Here is a 27,215-nt window from a genome sequence, read left to right as displayed (position 1 = left end):
CCCACAAAGCAGTGCAGCAAAAATCCATGCGGGACATGGAGGAAAGGGTCCCTGATTAGGACATGGGGACCCCCCTCATTACCGCTATAGGACCCACACACAGACTGGTCAGCGACAGCACAGAGCATTATGGGAGCTCACAAACTTGTTAGGGGTTTTCAGCTGCTCTGCATTGTGGAAGATGTAGCTTTTATTATCTAGATGTAGTGTTGGCAGAAAGTACATCTCCCACAATGCTTTTCAGCCAGGAAATTCTCTGTCCAGACACTAAACATAAGTAAAATGTGAGCACCTGCAGCCTGAGAGCGAACAGGAAAGAAGCATAGCTTTGAATACAGCTCTGGATGTGACTGGAGTATTAGACAGGAATAGAGACACATTCTTCAAAATAAAAGTTCTCATAATCCAGGGAGGGAGATGCCGGGCGGCCTGAAGTCACGGAGAGCGATAGGCGGCGAGTCCAGACAGCTTTATATTTTCTTATAATGAAATATTGCGAGACGTTCGCTTCACATCTCAGCGTTTAATTAAAAAAATATCTCCAGCGCAAGCGGTAATTAAAGAGCGGTCTCTCATGGACGCACCGGATAAAAGGCGAGGAGAGATACGAGAAGCGAGGGCAACGCCACTGGGCATCAGCCGGGGAGGGGAAGGGGGTCATCACTGCAGAACAGTTTAGACATTCAGGATACCAGGAAAGTTGAGTGACCGTGTTACATAGGACTGCAGGCAACATCTACTACATTATCTGTACTCAGAGAGTTATCACTGTGTTATCTGTGGTGTTACATAGGACTGCAGGTAACATCTACTACATTATCTGTACTCAGAGAGTTATCACTGTGTTATCTGTGGTCTTACATAGGACTGCAAATAAAATCTACTACAGTATCTGTACTCAGAGACTTATCACTGTGTTATCTGTGGTGTTACATAGGACTGCAGGTAACATCTACTACATTATCTGTACTCAGAGAGTTATCACTGTGTTATCTGTGGTGTCACATAGGACTGCAGGTAACATCTACTACATTATCTGTACCCAGAGAGTTATCACTGTGTGTTATCTGTGGTGTTACATAGGACTGCAGGTAACATCTACTACATTATCTGTACTCAGAGCGTTATTACTGTGTTATCTGTGGTGTTACATAGGACTGCAGGTAACACTACTACATTATCTGTACTCAGAGAGTTATCACTGTGTTATCTGTGGTGTCACATAGGACTGCAGGTAACATCTACTACATTATCTATACTCAGAGAGTTATCACTGTGTTATCTGTGGTCTTACATAGGACTGCAGGTAACATATACTACATTATCTGTACTCAGAGTTATCACTGTGTTATCTGTGGTGTTACATAGGACTGCAGACACCAGGCGAATGGAGCACAGCGGCGCACGCTATAAGATTATTATAAGAGGATTTTACGTGCGCCATTCTATAACTCACATTACAAGCTGGGGGTGTATTTGCGCCTTAAAGAGGCCGTGCTGGCACTTATTAAAGGGCCAGTAACCCTCACAGTCCTGGGCAGAAGATATCAGTCGCACATATGGATGTAAAGGTCTTTGGAGGTGCTCAGTCAGCCTCTCGCCTGAAATGGCTGATAACAGGAAGCAATAGAGCGCAATAAAAGCAAATAACGATCCCCACCAAGCTACAGCGGTCACATAGAATGATGCGAAAATCACAGTAAGGGGACGGGGACCGGGGTCAGTTTTCGTTATGGCGTCTGGTCACTGAAGGGTTAACGCCGCACGCCCAGATGGACCCCCTATAACAGGTTTTGTGGTGTAAACAAGGTACAACAATACATTTGGCTCCTGTTATCAGACGCAAGATTTGCAACATAATCCAAAACGAGCGCTGGAGGAAAACGGAAGACGGCGAATAGTCTTTCTGCTTTTTAGGCGTTTTTTTTATTTGGATTGAAATGTCTCCAAGTCAAGCAAATCCGGAGGCATCATCCCCGTCAGCGAGATCAACGCCGCGGCGAGGACGGGCAGTCATTTCAACGAGCTAAAAAAACGGATCTATTAGAGTGATGGCGTTACGTTTATTATCACCACCAAACAGACGAGATACGGAAAAGAAAAAAAACGCAATGCTGCAGTGAAGCCACAATAACAACCAGCTTAAAGAAGAACTCCCCCCCCCCCCCCCCCCATAGGAGGTTTCACCGTTTTAGCCTCCATACGATGTAGAGTAACTTTACCAGTCTTTTGCTTTACTTCTCTTTTTTGTGATATATTGTGTCTTTGACTCCAATCACATCCAAAGCTGCATTTACAATTCTTAAACTTCAGTTACATGCAGAGCTGCATTCAAAAGCCTGTTGACTTTGCTGTTAATAACGAACTGGAAAGTAAAAGCTCAGATGGAGTCACCCAGATGTTTGGACACAACGACTGCAGAATCCAAGCGTTTCGAAGGGCAATCAGGCGAAATGCGAGTGCAGCTGTGGATGTGAATGGAGAAACAGAAGAAGCGTAACTCTACACGAGTACAGAATAAGGAAGCCGATAACCCGTACATAGAACGCTGCCCAACTCTTTATATTGCTTGTTATATTCATGAGCTGCGTTCAGAATTCAGCTGGTTTCCTGTTAGCTCTCAGGACCTCACACTTCTCTGCTGCTCCCTGTTTATTCAGGGCAGATACAGACCAAGTTACAGCCTGCAGTCTCATTTTATTCTTCTGTTGCCCTGTATAGGCGGAGCTAGAACTATACTCAAGTTACATACGGAGCTGTTTTCACAATTCTGCTGGTTCCCTGTTCGGAAGCTAAAGGATGCACATCCAGAGCTGTATTCACAATACTATGGGATTACACCATTTCTTATATTCCAGTCACATCCAAAGCTGCAGTCATAATTCTGTGGCTACATCATGTCTTATACTCCACTCACATCCAGAGCTGTAGTCAAAGACTGTCAGGTGGGCCTCAGACAAACCACAGGGCCCAGTGACAATGTTTTGAAGTGCCTCTCCAGTTTGAAAGGTTCGGTTACTTGCTAATAGACCTTGTGTATCATTATCTCACCATTTTCAAGATCTCTGCTTGTGGTCAGAGAAGGGGGGACATTCTGGTTTATAGACCCATCCTGAGCTAATTCTCCTCGCAGGTGCGGGGCTCGTTACACGTAGGACCGCTGACAGACGATGATGCGCCACTCGCCGGTTCAGGTTTTCGACCTTTTGTAAACGACAGTGTTTCCATTCATTGACAAAGCAGAGATCTTGAAAATAATGCAAAATTAGAACGAAGTCTACTAGAAAGTTGCAAACATTCTCATTACATGAATATTAAGCCAAAACGTCACCAAGTCAGAAATGTACACATTTAAAGGGGAAGTTCATATTTCTTCCTCTCCTGACAAGTCTGAAGACATTTGGGTTCCTCGCAATTTCAAGACTGTAGGGGCCACAGCGCTCCATCATACGCCCAGCCCCCGAGCACTGGTCGTAAAGTCAAAATCCCTGACAAATAGCTCGCTGGAAAGCTCCGCTGATCTCCGCTCCACCTCAAACCCGATACATCAGCGGCACTTCTAGATATCGGAGATCTCTGGATGATTGCTGGGCCTTGTAGTCCCTCAATACGGGATACATGAAGTGGAGATACAGATAGCAAGGAAGATACAAAAAAGTCAAGTGCACGGCGGTGGAGGATGACGGAGATGAAGGGCGAACTATGATCCAGCGCTCTCCGTACACAGGACGCCGGCGCTGTCACCGCTTATCACTCAGACTCCGGGATAAGAAGCTCCAGCGACTCTGGCTAATACTTTCATGGAGAAGAAGCGAGGAAAGCGGCTTAACCGCGCGGCGGCCGCGCACAGCGAGGTCAGGAGGATTAGTAATAAATCCGACCGCCGGGGGAGGGGGATACAACACACGAGAATGCAATTGCCAAACAATTAGGAGTAAGCTGCCCCTTATCACACAATACTGGACCCCCCCACCAGTAGTTCTGCCCCCCAGGGGGGACAATACCATACGATTCAAACAAAAACAGAGAACAGACTGGGTGCACTGTGCCTTTAAATCATGTAATAAATGGTAACAATGTAGCTGTCATTTAAAGGAGAAGGAACATGAAATTTATAGCTGAAAAATTCTCAATATCTGAAAACCCAAAATACGCCGCTACGGGATGAAAAGCTTGTAAATATTCTGCTTTACGCATCGTGTCTTATACTCCAGTTGCATCCAAAGCTGCTGCATTCTTGTGAATTGTCAGGTTGCAGCTTTTATTTCACTGCTGGCCCCTGTTAACAAAGGTCTGTGGAGAGCTGAACCAGATGCATTGTGGGAACTGTTCAGGTGTTGGACGCAATGCACGATGGTAGAGAAAGTAGATGCAGCGAATAGTTTTGTAAGTCGTTTACTTTATGGCTTGAACTTATCTTGAGATAAGTCATAATATACTCTAGTCAGATCCAGAGCTGCATTCACTGTTCTACTTACGGTCGCTAGGAATGTCAGTATTTTCCGGACACATCCCAGACCTGACTCAGCCCTTTTATACTCCAGTCACCACGCAACAGCTGAGTGTAGTGCATCAATGTTGGAGTCTGTACGAGCTTACGCATTTCAAAATAACGCACCCAGAAATGTGTATGCAGCTCTGGATGTGACTGGAGCGCATTAGGTATCCACTGCACCACTTCGCTTACATCCCAAAATACACTACAGGCTGCTGCATTGCAGTGTTAAAGATTTAGTGTTTCTACATCACACTACTTACTGTTTAGAGCCATGTATAAAGACTACACCTCCCAACATGCACTGCAGCGACACCAGCAGGCAGTGAGATGAGAAGTACTGAAGACAGTAAAAATTATAGATGCAGCTCTGGATGTAACTGGAGTAGAATACAGGATGCGACTCCACCAGGATCAAACACTAAACTAACAGGGCAGCAGAAAAACAAAGTGAGTGAGCAGCCTGCCCATATACTAAGCCATGGGAATGGTGGACGCAGCTCTAGATGTGATTGGAGTCTATTAGGGATCCAATGCACTACATTGTTTACTTAGTGTACAGAGTCATGTATAAACACTACATCTCCCACCATGCACTACAGCGACACCAGCGGACTGCGAGATAAAGTTCTGCATACAATACAGGCTGTAACTGCACCTAGATCAAACATTAAACCAACAGGGGGCAGCAGAGGTAACTCAGCCTGAGTGATCATAGAAAGCCAACTGAATTATGAAACAGCTTGGGATGTGACTGGAGTATATTGCAAGCTGTAACTCATCCTTTAGCAACAAGAACACAGCAAAGTGCAGCAAAAAGTAGTGAGGTCCTGCAGCCTGCGCACAAACCGGAACCTATTAGAATACTGTATGCAGCTCTGGATGTGATTGGAGTATATCAAACATAGTCATTACTCTGCAGGTAAAGTTCTGATCATACACAGAGATCTTCAGAACATGCTGTTTGTTTAGTGCCATGGGGGGGGGGGGGGATTTCAGGCTTCGCCCCGGTGCGGGAGCGAGGGGAGGTCGCCGCTGATGGTGGCGTTGAGCGTTATCTGCGGACAGCGGCTTATAAACTGTGCGGCGACTGTTACGGGAACGGCGGATGTTTTAGAACTCGTTTAATGGGACAACGCAAACGACTGAAATCAGCAGAAAATAACCAGGAAGGTGCAATCCAAAGAGTTAACGGCTTCCTGTGCAGCCCGTAATGAGGTCCCCGGAGCCCCCGGCGCGCCAGTAACAAATTGTACTCTCCCGATCACACATCGGACGGAGATAAAAAGAGAAGACTCCAGATTGTCACAAAAAATACTAATTAATTCTACTTGGCCGAGCCAAGAAAACACCGGCGATCCCGCCGCCCCTCCCCCTCCAGAAAGGGGAAAATAAAAATTTATAGCTGTAATTAATTCCGGGTTTTCAGAAAGTGCTTGCTGATCTTTTTGTGTTTTGCTGCACTAGTCCCAGAGGGACCATGAAGGGAGCAATAAGAAAGATGCCGGAGAGAAGGAGGCGGCGGCGGCCTAACACCACGCTGATCTCCCACCAGCCCTGCATGTCAATCTGCACGTCCAGTGCTGCGACCATAATGTGACCCCCTCCCAGAAACCAGTACTATGTGCATTCACTACTGGAAAGCCAACTCTTAAAGGGCATGTCCACAAATTTACAGTTATAATACATAAAATTCATTGTGTACATACATTACTCCAGAGCTGCACTCACTACTCTGCTGGTGGAGTCACTGTGTACATATATTACATTGCTGTAATGTACGAGTGCAGCTCTGTAGTATAATGCAGGATATAACTCAGGATCAGTACAGGATAAGTAATGTAATGTATGTACACAGTGACTCCACCAGCAGAATAGTGAGTGCAGCTCTGGAGTATAATACAGGATGTAACTCAGGATCAGTACAGGATAAGTAATGTCATGTATGTACACAGTGACTCCACCAGCAGAATAGTGAGTGCAGCTCTGGAGTATAATACAGGATATAACTCAGGATCAGTACAGGATAAGTAATGTAATGTATGTACACAGTGACTCCACCAGCAGAATAGTGAGTGCAGCTCTGGAGTATAATACAGGATGTAACTCAGGATCAGTACAGGATAAGTAATGTATGCACACAGTGACTCCACCAGCAGAATAGTGAGTGCAGCTCTGGAGTATAATACAGGATGTAACTCAGGATCAGTACAGGATAAGTAATGTATGTACACAGTGACTCCACCAGCAGAATAGAGAGTGCAGCTCTGGAGTATAATACAGGATGTAACTCAGGATCAGTACAGGATAAGTAATGTAATGTATATACACAGTGACTCCACCAGCAGAATAGTGAGTGCAGCTCTGGAGTATAATACAGGATGTAACTCAGGATCAGTACAGGATAAGTAATGTATGTACACAGTGACTCCACCAGCAGAATAGTGAGTGCAGCTCTGGAGTATAATACAGGATGTAACTCAGGATCAGTACAGGATAAGTAATGTAATGTATATACACAGTGACTCCACCAGCAGAATAGTGAGTGCTGCTCTGGAGTATAATACAGGATGTAACTCAGGATCAGTACAGGATAAGTAATGTAATGTATGTACACAGTGACTCCACCAGCAGAATAGTGAGTGCAGCTCTGGAGTATAATACAGGATATAACTCAGGATCAGTACAGGATAAGTAATGTAATGTATGTACAAAGTGACTCCACCAGCAGAATAGTAAGTGCAGCTCTGGAGTATAATACAGGATGTAACTCAGGATCAGTACAGGATAAGTAATGTAATGTATGTACACAGTGACTCCACCAGCAGAATAGTGAGTGCAGCTCTGGAGTATAATACAGGATATAACTCAGGATCAGTACAGGATAAGTAATGTAATGTATGTACAGAGTGACTCCACCAGCAGAATAGTGAGTGCAGCTCTGGAGTATAATACAGGATGTAACTCAGGATCAGTACAGGATAAGTAATGTAATGTATATACACAGTGACTCCACCAGCAGAATAGTGAGTGCAGCTCTGGAGTAAAATACAGGATGTGACTCAGGATCAGAGGGAAGTTATGTAATGTTTGTGACTCCACTATATATGTAGATTACACCTCTATGCAAACTTGTAAATTGTAGAGATAACCTTTAAATCCCACAACATGTACGGAGGCCACACCTGGGAACTTGACTTACCTGCACACCCGAGCCGGAAAAAAAAGCTTCTGCCAGGACCGACAGTAAAACCGAGAGTGATCAATGACTCGGATCCAGTCCAGTTCATCCATAGAGACTTCAATGTAGTAGGAATAAGACCTGCCGACGACAAAGTAATTACCAGAGTGGTCAAGTGTGACAGCCGACAGCTCCTCTACACTACACCACACAGGAGAGCCGACAGCTCCTCTATACTGCACCACACAGGAGAGCCGACAGCTCCTCTGCACTACACAGGAGAGCCGACAGCTCCTCTGCACTACACAGGAGAGCCGACAGCTCCTCTGCACTACACAGGAGAGCCGACAGCTCCTCTGCACTACACAGGAGAGCTGACAGCTCCTCTGCACTACACAGGAGAGCTGACAGCTCCTCTGCACTACACAGGAGAGCTGACAGCTCCTCTGCACTACACAGGAGAGCTGACAGCTCCTCTGCACTACACAGGAGAGCTGACAGCTCCTCTGCACTACACAGGAGAGCTGACAGCTCCTCTGCACCACACAGGAGAGCTGACAGCTCCTCTGCACCACACAGGAGAGCTGACAGCTCCTCTGCACCACACAGGAGAGCTGACAGCTCCTCTGCACCACACAGGAGAGCTGACAGCTCCTCTGCACCACACAGGAGAGCTGACAGCTCCTCTGCACCACACAGGAGAGCTGACAGCTCCTCTGCACCACACAGGAGAGCTGACAGCTCCTCTGCACCACACAGGAGAGCTGACAGCTCCTCTACACTACACCACACAGGAGAGCTGACAGCTCCTCTACACTACACCACACAGGAGAGCTGACAGCTCCTCTATACTACACCACACAGGAGAGCTGACATCTCCTCTATACTACGCCACACAGGAGAGCTGACACTACACCACACAGGAGAGCTGACAGCTCCTCTATACTACACCACACAGGAGAGCTGACAGATCCTCTACACTACACCACACAGCAGAGCAGACAGCTCCTCTATACTACACCACACAGGAGAGCTGACAGCTCCTTTATGCTACACCACACAGGAGAGCTGACAGCTCCTCTATACTACACCACACAGGAGAGCTGACAGATCCTCTATACTACACCACACAGGAGAGCTGACAGCTCCTCTACACTACACCACACAGCAGAGCAGACAGCTCCTCTATACTACACCACACAGGAGAGCTGACAGCTCCTCTATACTACACCACACAGGAGAGCTGACAGATCCTCTATACTACACCACACAGGAGAGCTGACAGCTCCTCTATACTACACCACACAGGAGAGCTGACAGCTCCTCTATACTACACCACACAGGAGAGCTGACAGCTCCTCTATACTACACCACACAGGAGAGCTGACAGCTCCTCTATACTACACCACACAGGAGAGCTGACAGATCCTCTATATTACACCACACAGGGGAGCCGACAGATCCTCTATACTACACCACACAGCAGAGCTGACAGCTCCTCTATACTACACCACACAGGAGAGCTGACAGATCCTCTATATTACACCACACAGGGGAGCCGACAGATCCTCTATACTACACCACACAGCAGAGCTGACAGCTCCTCTATACTACACCACACAGGAGAGCTGACAGCTCCTCTATACTACACCACACAGGAGAGCTGACAGCTCCTCTATACTACACCACACAGGAGAGCTGACAGAAGCTCTTAAAGCATTTGAAACGTACCGGCTGTCCCGATCCCAGAGGAGGAGGCGGACATGGTTAATAATGGACGGCTGACCCAGCTTGACTTGCAATCCAGAGCGACAGTCATCTTCGATTGGGTGCCGAGAAAATCCATGATCTAAGTCGTAGTTTTGGGTGTCACCGTCCAGCAGAGACGACTTCAGCTCCCCCTTCACCACCTGTGCTCCGTACTTCATCGTAGCGATGTTCTCCTCGGGGACTAGGGGAGGGGTGAAGAACAAACCAAGTCATAAATCCGGAGAGCGTTATAATACCTTGTCCTGTTACGCTGCACAACCCCCCACCCGGTTAGAAATTCTGATGTTTGATGAGACGTTGTATAAAAAAAGGACAGTTACCAGATATGTGGCCCCCAATACACTGCAGCGAATGCCGGACTACTAACAAACGTTAACCCACTTATACCCCAACCACATCAAGAGCTGCGTTGACATTTGGTGGTTTCCTTTCAGCGCTCACTGCTGGTTTAGAGACTCTGTATAAAGCATGTTCTGCTGTGAGGCATTGTGGGAGATGTAGTGTTTACACTAGACCCTGTATAGTGACACGATGTGAAAAAAAAACACATCTCCCACAATGCTATGCATTATTGAATCCTGGCTATGCTGTCAGCAGTGTGTCCAAGTAGCAGATATCTGAATTGTGAACGCAGCTCTTGATGTGACTGGAGTACAAAGCATCTGAATGAGGCTCTGGATGCAAGTGAAGCAAATTAAGTGTGAATGCAGGTGAGGCAGTAAATGGAGTATGAGGGTAGGAACACACACGGCGTGTTCAGGGTGGATACCCTGCTTCAAGCACAGCGTATCTGCCCTCAGCACCGCAGGGAATGCCATCCGAAAAACCGCACGACCTTGTGGGCAGAAAATAAAACGCAGGTCAATTTACGTGCGATGATTTTGGGTGGAATTTTTCCGCTGCGTGGGGACGAGTTGGTTGGAATCTCGTCCACGCTGCGGATTTTCTGCAATGAAATCAGTTACGGAAAATCTGCAGCGTTTACGCCGTGTGTGTTCTTACCCCAAGAATTTTGAAGGCAGCTCTGGATGTTCTTGGAGGATAAGAAGTGTGTCTGCAGCTCCAGATGGGAGTAAACTTCATGAAACGTGACGGCGGCAGTGGATGTGACTGGAGAATAAAGGTTTTATACGTGTAATAATCTTCTGACGTCAGCACCTCGCGGTCTCTTACTTAGCATCCCGCGGTAGTTGAGGTCCATGTCACGACTCTCCGATCTGACTTTAATGGCGTCCAGGATGGAGTCCGGGGTGAGGAGCTCAGACGGTCTCACCACGTTCAGCAGCTCGGTGAGGCTCATTAGTGGAAGGCGGACGGCGGCCATGATCTCAGAGTGATCCTCCTTCGTGTTACGTCTGCACCAGCGCACCAGAGACTGGAAAACGTCCTTCTCCGGGGCAGCAAACGAGTCTCTCCGCACGATATCCAGGAGCGCCGCCTGTAAAGGCAAATAAGTTTCATACCGCACGCACAGCAAACCGCTCTGACCTTCTGCATTTCTCCAACTCTACAGCTTAAATATCCCAGCATTCCCTGCTTGTTCAGTGTCTGTAGAGATCTTGTATTCTGTGAAGCATCGTCTATAAACCAGGCTCTACAGTCATCTGATGTGGGAAAAACTTACTCCACCCCCAATACACAATATCAGCTTAGCTGAGAGATGGTGACATTCTATAAGTTTGCTAACCGTTTCCAATGAAAATCAGCAGAATAGTGAGGGCAGCTCTGGAGTATAATACAGGATATAACTCAGGATCAGTAATGTATGTACACAGTGACTCCACCAGCAGAATAGTGAGTGCAGCTCTGGAGTATAATACAGGATGTAATTCAGGATCAGTACAGGATAAGTAATGTATGTACACAGTGACTCCACCAGCAGAATAGTGAGTGCAGCTCTGGAGTATAATACAGGATGTAACTCAGGATCAGTACAGGATAAGTAATGTAATGTATGTACACAGTGACTCCACCAGCAGAATAGTGACTGCAGCTCTGGAGTATAATACAGGATGTAACTCAGGATCAGTACAGGATAAGTAATGTATGTATACAGTGACTCCACCAGCAGAATACTGAGTGTAGCTCTGGAGTATAATACAGGATATAACTCAGGATCAGCACAGGATAAGTCATGTAATGTATGTACACAGCGACTCCACCAGCAGAATAGTGAGTGCAGCTCTGGAGTATAATACAGGATGTAACTCAGGATCAGTACAGGATAAGTAATGTAATGTGTGTACACAGTGCCTCCACCAGCAGAATAGTGAGTGCAGCCCTGGAGTATAATACAGGATGTAACTCAGGATCAGTACAGGATAAGTAATGTAATGTATGTACACAGTGACTCCACCAGCAGAATAGTGAGTGCAGCTCTGGAGTATAATACAGGATGTAACTCAGGATCAGTACAGGATAAGTAATGTAATGTATGTACACGGTGACTCCACCAGCAGAATAGTGAGAGCAGCTCTGGAGTATAATACAGGATATAACTCAGGATCAGTACAGGATAAGTAATGTAATGTATGTACACAGTGACACCACCAGCAGAATAGTGAGAGCAGCTCTGGAGTATAATACAGGATATAACTCAGGATTAGTACAGGATAAGTAATGTCATGTATGTACACAGTGACTCCACCAGCAGAATAGTGAGTGCAGCTCTGGAGTATAATACAGGATGTAACTCAGGATCAGTAATGTAATGTATGTACACAGTGACTCCCCCAGCAGAATAGTGAGTGCAGCTCTGGAGTATAATACAGGATATAACTCCGGATCAGTACAGGATAAGTCATGTAATGTATGTACACAGGGACATCACCAGCAGAATAGTGAGTGCAGCTCTGGGGTAAATATAAAATCATTAAACCGTCTTATTCTACCAGGTAGTTATATTCTACTTATGGAGTGCTATGGGAGGTAGGAATGAATTATTGTATAACTAATCAAAATTTGCCATTCAGAGTTCTTGGAGAGCTGGGTAACAACCCCTGTGGAGCACTGACAGTTGCCATATTGGTTGCCCCCAGCTTTCTGAGAAAGACGTAGCTTACAAAACGGCTGAATAGAAAAGTAAAAAACTTGTCAGGAGGAGGAGACGACCCAACAACCCTTTTATTGAAGGTGTAAACATGCACAATGGACCGACACAGAAACAGGTGAATTTGTCGGCGGCCACAGAACTTGCTTTGGCAGGACAGTTTGACATTTGACCTAGACCCCTGTGCTGTGACCTGTGCCGGATCAGTGTGTCACATTAAACACTGTGGTGATATATTACCTAGACCCGGATGTGTGACCTGGACCCCTGTGCTGTGACCTAGACCCCTGTGCTGTGACCTAGACCCCTGTGCTGTGACCTAGACCCCTGTGCTGTGACCTAGACCGGGATGTATGACCTGGACCCCTGTGCTGTGACCTAGACTCCTGTGCTGTGACCTAGACCCCTGTGCTGTGACCTAGACCCGGATGTATGACCTGGACCCCTGTGCTGTGATTTGTGACATGTGGTGCCGATACCTTAGAGAGGGTCAGGAAGCCGTCACTGGAGAGGACATCCTGCGCGTTGCGGTCCATGAACGTACAGCAGGTGGTGCAGAGCTTGGACAGGGAGTAGAGGCTGGCCACGTCGTAGATCATACACACATTGTGGATCTTCAGGATGGTGCACAGGTACTCGGACGTGGAGTCCTCCAGCTCGGGGAAGCCATACTTATGAGATAAGCTTAGGAAGTCCAGCAGCACCTCCTCCCGCTCCTCCCTCAGGCTGGCCCGGCCCGTGTACATGTACTTCATCAGCATGGCGAACGCCTCAGCGCTGGTGTCCTGCAGGGTGATCTCCACCTCCGGGCGAGACTCCCTCATCCCTCCATATAACATCGCCCTGCGCAAAGGAACGCACAAAACATCACACAAAGCAACGATAACCTCCCCAAAGTAATACCTCTCTAAACACAGCGCACACTATATATATATATATATATATATACACACACACACACACACAGCATATATATATATATATACACACCACTATATACACACACAGCACATATATATACACACACACCACTATATACACACACACACAGCACATATATATATATATATATATATATATATACACACACACACACACACACACAGCACATATATACCACTATATACACCGCCATTTATTACACAGCATATATACCTCTATAGAACAGCGCTGTGCACAGTACACCTTACATACATCTACTTTCCAGAGACCCCCCATGTGGGCGGAGTTAATAGGTCTATACAGACAACAAAACTGGCCGCTAAATCAAAAGAGCGCTCATGGAAAGTTGTCATACACGGAAAGATAATATTCACAATACAAATACAACCATGTTATCGTATCGTGTAAATTATGGCGTATTTACAACGGTCGATACGAAGTGTTCACCGCTAATGACCGAGAAATATGTCCGACCAATAAAGCAGATTAACAGCAAAAGGATAATATATTTAATACCACAGAATAACAAGTATGATCACCGGTGATTGTTAGTGTGCAGGATAAGTAATGTATGTACACAGTGACTCCACCAGCAGAATAGTGAGTGCAGCTCTGGAGCATAATACAGGATATAACTCAGGATCAGTACAGGATAAGTAATGTATGTACACAGTGACTCCACCAGCAGAATAGTGAGTGCAGCTCTGGAGTATAATACAGGATGTAACTCAGGATCAGTACAGGATAAGTAATGTAATGTATGTACACAGTGACTCCACCAGCCGAATAGTGAGTGCAGCTCTGGAGTATAATACAGGATATAACTCAGGATCAGTACAGGATAAGTAATGTAATGTATATACACAGTGACTCCACCAGCAGAATAGTGAGTGCAGCTCTGGAGTATAATACAGGATATAACTCAGGATCAGTACAGGATAAGTAATGTAATGTATATACACAGTGACTCCACTAGCAGAATAGTGAGTGCAGCTCTGGAGTATAATACAGGATGTAACTCAGGATCAGTGCAGGATAAGTAATGTATGTACACAGTGACTCCACCAGCAGAATAGTGAGGGCAGCTCTGGAGTATAATACAGGATGTAACTCAGGAGCAGTACAGGATAAGTAATGTAATGTATATACACAGTGACTCCACCAGCAGAATAGTGAGTGCAGCTCTGGAGTATAATACAGGATGTAACTCAGGATCAGTACAGGATAAGTAATGTAATGTATGTACAAAGTGACTCAACCAGCAGAATAGTGAGTGCAGCTCTGGAGTATAATACAGGATATAACTCAGGATCAGTACAAGATAAGTAATGTAATGTATATACACAGTGACTCCACCAGCAGAATAGTGAGTACAGCTCTGGAGTATAATACAGAATGTAACTCAGGATCAGTACAGGATAAGTAATGTAATGTATGTACAAAGTGACTCAACCAGCAGAATAGTGAGTGCAGCTCTGGAGTATAATACAGGATGTAACTCAGGATCAGTACAAGATAAGTAATGTAATGTATGTATACAGTGACTCCACCAGCAGAATAGTGAGTACAGCTCTGGAGTATAATACAGAATGTAACTCAGGATCAGTACAGGATAAGTAATGTAATGTATGTACACAGTGACTCCACCAGCAGAATAGTGAGTGCAGCTCTGGAGTATAATACAGGATGTAACTCAGGATCAGTACAAGATAAGTAATGTAATGTATATACACAGTGACTCCACCAGCAGAATAGTGAGTGCAGCTCTGGAGTATAATACAGGATGTAACTCAGGATCAGTACAGGATAAGTAATGTATGTACACAGTGACTCCACCAGCAGAATAGTGAGTGCAGCTCTGGAGTATAATATAGGATGTCACTCAGGATCAGTACAGGATAAGTAATGTCATGTATGTACACAGTGACTCCACCAGCAGAATAGTGAGCGCAGCTCTGGAGTATAATATAGGATGTCACTCAGGATCAGTACAGGATAAGTCATGTCATGTATGTACACAGTGACTCCACCAGCAGAATAGTGAGCGCAGCTCTGGAGTATAATATAGGATGTCACTCAGGATCAGTACAGGATAAGTCATGTCATGTATGTACACAGTGACTCCACCAGCAGAATAGTGAGCGCAGCTCTGGAGTATAATATAGGATGTCACTCAGGATCAGTACAGGATAAGTCATGTCATGTATGTACACAGTGACTCCACCAGCAGAATAGTGAGCGCAGCTCTGGAGTATAATATAGGATGTCACTCAGGATCAGTACAGGATAAGTCATGTCATGTATGTACAGAGTGTTACAATATATCAGGTGATCTTTCCGGCCGATAAGTTTTAAAAAAAAAAAAAAAAAAAAAAAAAAAAAGGACTCCCAATTATCGAAAACAAGCAGAAATCTTGAAAATGTGTAGGAATTAAAACACAAATTAAGCTATAAAGCTGTAGAACATTTCATTACACCCGGATGAGGATTTATCATTGGCGTGGGCTCTACCTGAAGTACTGGCAGCGGGCGGCGAGGATAACCCTGTGTGCTGGAAATTTCATCTTGTCCACAATGAAAGTGACATCACTGTAATCTTCGCCATTAATCAGGGCGCCCACGTGTTCCGACAGGATGTGCACATGATCTATTTCTCCAATGGCGGTGTACGGACGCAGGGGGTGGCTGTTACTCATCCTGGCAGCTCTGCGGAGTGTCAAAAATATAGACAAGTTACATGAGGAGCAATGAGGGCACATCACAAGGAATACAAATATCACATATAACACACCGGGACGGGGGTAGTCAACATCACACACCACCACCAGGGGGCCAACTATAATATACAGGGCACAGAAAATACGAGAGATTACACTGGGGATACATATATAACACACAGGATATCAGTATATTACAGGGGGATACATATAACAGGATATCAGTATATTACAGGGGATACATATAACACACAGGATATCAGTATATTACAGGGGGATACATATAACACAGGATATCAGTATATTACAGGGGGCTACATATAACACACAGGATATCAGTATATTACAGGGGGATACATATAACACACAGGATATCAGTATATTACAGGGGGATACATATAACACACAGGATATCAGTATATTACAGGGGGATACATATAACACACAGGATATCAGTATATTACAGGGGATACATATAACACACAGGATATCAGTATATTACAGGGGGATACATATAACACACAGGATATCAGTATATTACAGGGGGATACATATAATACACAGGATATCAGTATATTACAGGGGGATACATATAACACACAGGATATCAGTATATTACAGGGGGATACATATAATACACAGGATATCAGTATATTACAGGGGGATACATATATAACACACAGGATATCAGTATATTACAGGGGGATACATATAACACACAGGATATCAGTATATTACAGGGGGATACATATAACACACAGGATATCAGTATATTACAGGGGGATACATATAACACACAGGATATCAGTATATTACAGGGGATACATATAATACACAGGATATCAGTATATTACAGGGGGATACATATAACACACAGGATATCAGTATATTACAGGGGGATACATATAACACACAGGATATCAGTATATTACAGGGGGATACATATAACACACAGGATATCAGTATATTACAGGGGATACATATAACACACAGGATATCAGTATATTACAGGGGGATACATATAACACACAGGATATCAGTATATTACAGGGGGATACATATAACACAGGATATCAGTATATTACAGGGGGATACATATAACACACAGGATATCAGCATATTACAGGGGGCTACATATAATACACAGGATATCAGTATATTACAGGGGGATACATATAACAGGATATCAGTATATTACAGGGGATACATATATAACACACAGGATATCAGTATATTACAGGGGGATACATATAACACACAGGATATCAGTATATTACAGGGGGATACATATAACACACAGGATATCAGTATATTACAGGGGATACATATAACACACAGGATATCAGTATATTACAGGGGGCTACATATAACACACAGGATATCAGTATATTACAGGGGATACATAGAACACACAGGATATCAGTATATTACAGGGGATACATATATAACACACAGGATATCAGTATATTACAGGGGATACATATAACACACAGGATATCAGTATATTACAGGGGATACATATAACACACAGGATATCAGTATATTACAGGGGGCTACATATAACACACCGGATATCAGTATATTACAGGGGGATACATATAACACACAGGATATCAGTATATTACAGGGGATACATATATAACACACAGGATATCAGTATATTACAGGGGATACATAGAACACACAGGATATCAGTATATTACAGGGGGATACATATAACACACAGGATATCAGTATATTACAGGGGATACATATAACACACAGGATATCAGTATATTACAGGGGGCTACATATAACACACCGGATATCAGTATATTACAGGGGGATACATATAACACACAGGATATCAGTATATTACAGGGGATACATATATAACACACAGGATATCAGTATATTACAGGGGATACATAGAACACACAGGATATCAGTATATTACAGGGGGCTACATATAACACACAGGATATCAGTATATTACAGGGGGCTACATATAACACACAGGATATCAGTATATTACAGGGGGCTACATATAATACACAGGATATCAGTATATTACAGGGGGCTACATATAACACACAGGATATCAGTATATTACAGGGGGCTACATATAACACACAGGATATCAGTATATTACAGGGGGATACATATAACACACAGGATATCAGTATATTACAGGGGGATACATATAATACACAGGATATCAGTATATTACAGGGGATACATATAACACACAGGATATCAGTATATTACAGGGGATACATATAACACACAGGATATCAGTATATTACAGGGGATACATATAACACACAGGATATCAGTATATTACAGGGGGATACATATAACACACAGGATATCAGTATATTACAGGGGGATACATATAACACACAGGATATCAGTATATTACAGGGGATACATATAATACACAGGATATCAGTATATTACAGGGGGATACATATAACACACAGGATATCAGTATATTACAGGGGATACATATAACACACAGGATATCAGTATATTACAGGGGGATACATATAACACACAGGATATCAGTATATTACAGGGGGATACATATAACACACAGGATATCAGTATATTACAGGGGGCTACATATAACACACAGGATATCAGTATATTACAGGGGGCTACATATAACACACAGGATATCAGTATATTACAGGGGGATACATATAACACACAGGATATCAGTATATTACAGGGGGATACATATAATACACAGGATATCAGTATATTACAGGGGGATACATATATAACACACAGGATATCAGTATATTACAGGGGGATACATATAACACACAGGATATCAGTATATTACAGGGGGATACATATAACACACAGGATATCAGTATATTACAGGGGGATACATATAACACACAGGATATCAGTATATTACAGGGGGATACATATAACACACAGGATATCAGTATATTACAGGGGGGTACATATAACACACAGGATATCAGTATATTACAGGGGGCTACATATAACACACAGGATATCAGTATATTACAGGGGGATACATATAACACACAGGATATCAGTATATTACAGGGGGATACATATAATACACAGGATATCAGTATATTACAGGGGGATACATATATAACACACAGGATATCAGTATATTACAGGGGGATACATATAACACACAGGATATCAGTATATTACAGGGGGCTACATATAACACACAGGATATCAGTATATTACAGGGGGCTACATATAACACACAGGATATCAGTATATTACAGGGGATACATATAACACACAGGATATCAGTATATTACAGGGGATACATATAACACACAGGATATCAGTATATTACAGGGGGATACATATAACACACAGGATATCAGTATATTACAGGGGGCTACATATAACACAGGATATCAGTATATTACAGGGGGCTACATATAACACACAGGATATCAGTATATTACAGGGGGCTACATATAACACAGGACATCAGTATATTACAGGGGGATACACATAACACACAGGATATCAGTATATTACAGGGGGATACATATAACACACAGGATATCAGTAGATTACAGGGGATACATATAACACAGGATATCAGTATATTACAGGGGGATACATATAACACACAGGATATCAGTATATTACAGGGGGCTACATATAACACACAGGATATCAGTATATTACAGGGGATACACATAACACACAGGATATCAGTATATTACAGGGGGATACATATAACACACAGGATATCAGTATATTACAGGGGATACATATAACACACAGGATATCAGTATATTACAGGGGGCTACATATAACACACAGGATATCAGTATATTACAGGGGGATACATATAATACACAGGATATCAGTATATTACAGGGGGATACATATAATACACAGGATATCAGTATATTACAGGGGGATACATATATAACACAGGATATCAGTATATTACAGGGGGATACATATAATACACAGGATATCAGTATATTACAGGGGGATACATATAACACACAGGATATCAGTATATTACAGGGGATACATATAACACAGGATATCAGTATATTACAGGGGGATACATATAACACACAGGATATCAGTATATTACAGGGGGATACATATAACACACAGGATATCAGTATATTACAGGGGATACATATAACACAGGATATCAGTATATTACAGGGGGATACACATAACACACAGGATATCAGTATATTACAGGGGATACACAAAACACACGATATCAGTATATTACAGGGGATACACATAACACACAGGATATCAGTATATTACAGGGGGATACATATAACACACAGGATATCAGTATATTACAGGGGATACATATAACACACAGGATATCAGTATATTACAGGGGATACATATAACACACAGGATATCAGTATATTACAGGGGGATACATATAATACACAGGATATCAGTATATTACAGGGGATACATATAACACACAGGATATCAGTATATTACAGGGGGATACATATAACACACAGGATATCAGTATATTACAGGGGGATACATATAACACACAGGATATCAGTATATTACAGGGGGATACATATAACACACAGGATATCAGTATATTACAGGGGGCTACATATAACACACAGGATATCAGTATATTACAGAGGATACATATAACACACAGGATATCAGTATATTACAGGGGATACATATAATACACAGGATATCAGTATATTACAGGGGATACATATATAATACACAGGATATCAGTATATTACAGGGGGATACATATAATACACAGGATATCAGTATATTACAGGGGATACATATATAATACACAGGATATCAGTATATTACAGGGGGATACATATAACACAGGATATCAGTATATTACAGGGGGATACATATAACACACAGGATATCAGTATATTACAGGGGGATACATATAACACACAGGATATCAGTATATTACAGGGGATACATATAACACACAGGATATCAGTATATTACAGGGGGCTACATATAACACACAGGATATCAGTATATTACAGGGGGATACATATAACACACAGGATATCAGTATATTACAGGGGGATACATATAACACACAGGATATCAGTATATTACAGGGGGATACATATAACACACAGGATATCAGTATATTACAGGGGATACATATAACACAGGATATCAGTATATTACAGGGGGATACACATAACACACAGGATATCAGTATATTACAGGGGATACACAAAACACACGATATCAGTATATTACAGGGGATACACATAACACACAGGATATCAGTATATTACAGGGGGATACATATAACACACAGGATATCAGTATATTACAGGGGATACATATAACACACAGGATATCAGTATATTACAGGGGGATACATATAACACACAGGATATCAGTATATTACAGGGGATACATATAATACACAGGATATCAGTATATTACAGGGGGATACATATAACACACAGGATATCAGTATATTACAGGGGGCTACATATAATACACAGGATATCAGTATATTACAGGGGGATACATATAACACACAGGACATCAGTATATTACAGGGGATACATATAACACACAGGATATCAGTATATTACAGGGGGATACATATAATACACAGGATATCAGTATATTACAGGGGATACATATAACACACAGGATATCAGTATATTACAGGGGGATACATATAACACAGGATATCAGTATATTACAGGGGGATACATATAACACACAGGATATCAGTATATTACAGGGGGCTACATATAACACAGGATAAGTATATTACAGGGGATACATATAACACAGGATATCAGTATATTACAGGGGATACATATAACACACAGGATATCAGTATATTACAGGGGGATACATATAACACAGGATAAGTATATTACAGGGGATACATATAACACACAGGATATCAGTATATTACAGGGGGATACATATATAACACACAGGATATCAGTATATTACAGGGGGATACATATATAACACACAGGATATCAGTATATTACAGGGGATACATATAACACACAGGATATCAGTATATTACAGGGGATACATATATAACACACAGGATATCAGTATATTACAGGGGGATACATATAACACACAGGATATCAGTATATTACAGGGGGATACATATAACACACAGGATATCAGTATATTACAGGGGATACATATATAACACACAGGATATCAGTATATTACAGGGGGATACATATAATACACAGGACATCAGTATATTACAGGGGATACATATAACACACAGGATATCAGTATATTACAGGGGGATACATATAACACACAGGATATCAGTATATTACAGGGGATACATATAACACACAGGATATCAGTATATTACAGGGGGATACATATAATACACAGGACATCAGTATATTACAGGGGATACATATAACACACAGGATATCAGTATATTACAGGGGGCTACATATAATACACAGGATATCAGTATATTACAGGGGATACATATAACACACAGGATATCAGTATATTACAGGGGATACATATAACACAGGATATCAGTATATTACAGGGGGATACATATAACACACAGGATATCAGTATATTACAGGGGATACATATAACACACAGGATATCAGTATATTACAGGGGATACATATAACACACAGGATATCAGTATATTACAGGGGATACATATAACACACAGGATATCAGTATATTACAGGGGGATACATCTAACACACAGGATATCAGTATATTACAGGGGATACATATAACACACAGGATATCAGTATATTACAGGGGGATACATATAATAAACAGGATATCAGTATATTACAGGGGATACATATAACACACAGGATATCAGTATATTACAGGGGGATACATATAACACACAGGATATCAGTATATTACAGGGGGATACATATAACACACAGGATATCAGTATATTACAGGGGGATACACATAACACACAGGATATCAGTATATTACAGGGGATACATATAACACACAGGATATCAGTATATTACAGGGGATACATATAACACACAGGATATCAGTATATTACAGGGGGCTACATATAACACACAGGATATCAGTATATTACAGGGGATACATATAACACACAGGATATCAGTATATTACAGGGGGATACATATAACACACAGGATATCAGTATATTACAGGGGATACATATAACACACAGGATATCAGTATATTACAGGGGGATACATATAACACACAGGATATCAGTATATTACAGGGGATACATATAACACACAGGATATCAGTATATTACAGGGGGATACATATAACACACAGGATATCAGTATATTACAGGGGATATATATATAACACACAGGATATCAGTATATTACAGGGGATACATATAACACAGGATAAGTATATTACAGGGGATACATATAACACACAGGATATCAGTATATTACAGGGGGATACATATAACACACAGGATATCAGTATATTACAGGGGATACATATAACACACAGGATATCAGTATATTACAGGGGGATACATATAACACAGGATATCAGTATATTACAGGAGATACATATAACACACAGGATATCAGTATATTACAGGGGATATATATATAACACACAGGATATCAGTATATTACAGGGGATACATATAACACAGGATAAGTATATTACAGGGGGATACATATAATATACAGGATATCAGTATATTACCGGGGAATACCTATAATACACGGGGGTAGGGGCCATACACAGGCGGATACATATAATACACAGGATAGCAGCATATTACAGGGGGCTACATATAATACACAGGACATCAGTATATTACAGGGGGATACATATAACACAGGATATCAGTATATTACAGGGGGCTACATATAATACACAGGACATCAGTATATTACAGGGGGATACATATAACACACAGGATATCAGTATATTACAGGGGGATACATATAACACACAGGATATCAGTATATTACAGGGGATACATATAACACAGGATATCAGTATATTACAGGGGGATACATATAACACAGGATATCAGTATATTACAGGGGGATACATATAATACACAGGACATCAGTATATTACAGGGGGATACATATAACACACAGGATATCAGTATATTACAGGGGGATACATATAACACACAGGATATCAGTATATTACAGGGGGATACATATAATACACAGGACATCAGTATATTACAGGGGATACATATAACACACAGGATATCAGTATATTACAGGGGGATACATATAATACACAGGATATCAGTATATTACCGGGGAATACCTATAATACACAGGATATCAGTATATTACAGGGGGATACATATAACACACAGGATATCAGTATATTACAGGGGGATACATATAACACACAGGATATCAGTATATTACAGGGGATACATATAACACACAGGATATCAGTATATTACAGGGGATACATATAACACACAGGATATCAGTATATTACAGGGGGATACATATAATACACAGGACATCAGTATATTACAGGGGATACATATAACACACAGGATATCAGTATATTACAGGGGGCTACATATAACACACAGGATATCAGTATATTACAGGGGGATACATATATAACACACAGGATATCAGTATATTACAGGGGATACATATAACACACAGGATATCAGTATATTACAGGGGATACATATAACACACAGGATATCAGTATATTACAGGGGATACATATAACACACAGGATATCAGTATATTACAGGGGGATACATATAACACACAGGATATCAGTATATTACAGGGGGCTACATATAACACACAGGATATCAGTATATTACAGGGGGATACATATAACACACAGGATATCAGTATATTACAGGGGGATATATATAACACACAGGATATCAGTATATTACAGGGGGATACATATATAACACACAGGATATCAGTATATTACAGGGGATACATATAACACACAGGATATCAGTATATTACAGGGGATACATATAACACACAGGATATCAGTATATTACAGGGGGATACATATAACACACAGGATATCAGTATATTACAGGGGGCTACATATAACACACAGGATATCAGTATATTACAGGGGATACATATAACACACAGGATATCAGTATATTACAGGGGATACATATAACACACAGGATATCAGTATATTACAGGGGATACATATAATACACAGGATATCAGTATATTACAGGGGGCTACATATAACACACAGGATATCAGTATATTACAGGGGGATACATATAACACACAGGATATCAGTATATTACAGGGGATACATATAATACACAGGATATCAGTATATTACAGGGGGCTACATATAACACACAGGATATCAGTATATTACAGGGGATACATATAACACACAGGATATCAGTATATTACAGGGGACTACATATAACACACAGGATATCAGTATATTACAGGGGATACATATAACACACAGGATATCAGTATATTACCGGGGAATACCTATAATACACGGGGGTAGGGGCCATACACAGGCGGATACATATAATACACAGGATAGCAGCATAATACACGGGGGTAGGGGCTGATATAACCACAGACCACTACACGTACGTATCACTCACCAGCCCCTGACAGCCCTCTCCTGCGCCGAAACGTGCCCCGCCCACCGTACATACGCCATGACGTCAAAGAGAGGAGCGGCCATATTTACTCCTGGCACGTCATGCATCCAGACTAAAGTAGTGTGCCTGGACGGATGTAGGGGGCGGGGCTTTTTCAGTTTTCCATTCCAAATATCAAACCTCTACAGTCCAGGGTTGAACATAGAACATCAGACTTCAAGAAGATGGCCGCCGCACTGAACACGTGATCTGGTATCCTGAGCGAAGCTGAATCATGTGACCGCACTAGTCATGTAATTACGGCTGACTCCGGGATCCGAATCACGTGACCTCATTTTTATTTTAGTCTTTATTTCTGGGCGTTTATTTTGATGCTTGTGAAGTGTTTAAAATAAATAAAACTTTTAATAGAAAATAAGTTTCTCCAGAAGAAATTTCAGCTGAATGCCGGCGGCAGCCTGTGATGAGCAGTGATGTGGCCTCCACAACCCGAAACATGGCGTATTTGTTACCGTATAACCTGCCCAATAATATAGGACACGACCCCAATCAACAGCATTTGAATGGCAAATCGTGCATATGACCACAAACCCCTAAATACCAACCCCTAAATACTGACCCCGAACCCTAAATACCGACCCCCGAACCCTAAATACCTAACCCTACATACAACCCCGAACCCTAAATACCTAACCCTACATACAACCCCGAACCCTAAATACCAACAACCGAACCCTAAATACCTAACCCTACATACAACCCCGAACCCTAAATACCGAACCCTACATACCAACCCCTGAACCCTAAATACCAAATCCCATATATTGACACCTGAACCCTAAATACCGACCTCAGACCCCTAGTACAAACTGCAGAACATGTGACGCCCGGTACTATATAGTGTCCTGCCGCCGTACAGACGCCACCGTCGCCATATATACAGAAATATCCTCCACAAGCGGCCACGCTTCATCATTCCTCCGCAGATACAGCGTCCGATGACGCAACCAACATTACAACTCATGACAGAGAGAGGACGCGGCTCCAAGGAGCGGAAACCTACAGAGAAACGGGAGCTTCACCCAACGCCTGAGCGAAAAACAGCCCCCGAATTATTATACATCGTTATATACCGTATATACGTCTCATGGCCGGAGCAGAACGCCCACAACCAAGGTGGGAATCCACAATACGGCGGGGATATAGGGTGGCTGTCATGGGTTCTGGAAAATCAAATTACCAGGGAGAGTATTTATTAGATTTCCCTTCAACAGCGCCAGCGCCAGGAGGAAGTGACATAGGAAGCAACCCTTAGGCCGGGATCCAATTGGTCGGCGACGGTGCGTAAAAACTATGCAGCGTATCCGATCTGGAACCCGCAGCACATTCCGTCAGGAAAAAAAACGCACCACGTTTATACGTACCACGGCCGTTGTCATGGTGAC

The 27,215-nt window shown here is 42.3% G+C and overlaps 1 protein-coding gene across 4 annotated transcripts in view; it reads right to left on the bottom strand.

Moving 5' to 3' along the window:
• Positions 1 to 25,896, bottom strand: part of BTBD9 (BTB domain containing 9) — a 77,270-nt gene extending 51,374 nt beyond the window's left edge. The window contains exons 1-6 of one of the 4 annotated variants that reach the window (XM_075863501.1): positions 25,771 to 25,896; positions 15,949 to 16,143; positions 12,975 to 13,338; positions 10,620 to 10,884; positions 9,408 to 9,627; positions 7,698 to 7,817 (exon numbers count right to left, since the gene is read on the bottom strand). In XM_075863501.1, the coding sequence (XP_075719616.1) occupies positions 7,698 to 7,817; positions 9,408 to 9,627; positions 10,620 to 10,884; positions 12,975 to 13,338; positions 15,949 to 16,133 (1,154 nt within the window). In that variant the 5' untranslated portion in view covers positions 16,134 to 16,143; positions 25,771 to 25,896. Of the gene's footprint in view, positions 1 to 7,697; positions 7,818 to 9,407; positions 9,628 to 10,619; positions 10,885 to 12,974; positions 13,339 to 15,948; positions 16,144 to 23,861; positions 23,910 to 25,759 lie in introns of those variants that run through there. The other 3 variants (XM_075863497.1, XM_075863498.1, XM_075863499.1) reach the window with 3 other exon arrangements.
• Between the last annotated feature and the right edge of the window lie 1,319 nt (positions 25,897 to 27,215).

Source organism: Rhinoderma darwinii, chromosome 4, assembly GCF_050947455.1.
Source record: "Rhinoderma darwinii isolate aRhiDar2 chromosome 4, aRhiDar2.hap1, whole genome shotgun sequence".
In the NCBI taxonomy this organism is placed as follows: domain Eukaryota; kingdom Metazoa; phylum Chordata; class Amphibia; order Anura; family Rhinodermatidae; genus Rhinoderma; species Rhinoderma darwinii.
The sequence above is the reverse complement of the archived record's forward strand: the minus strand, read 5'-3'. Positions and strand labels throughout refer to the sequence as shown.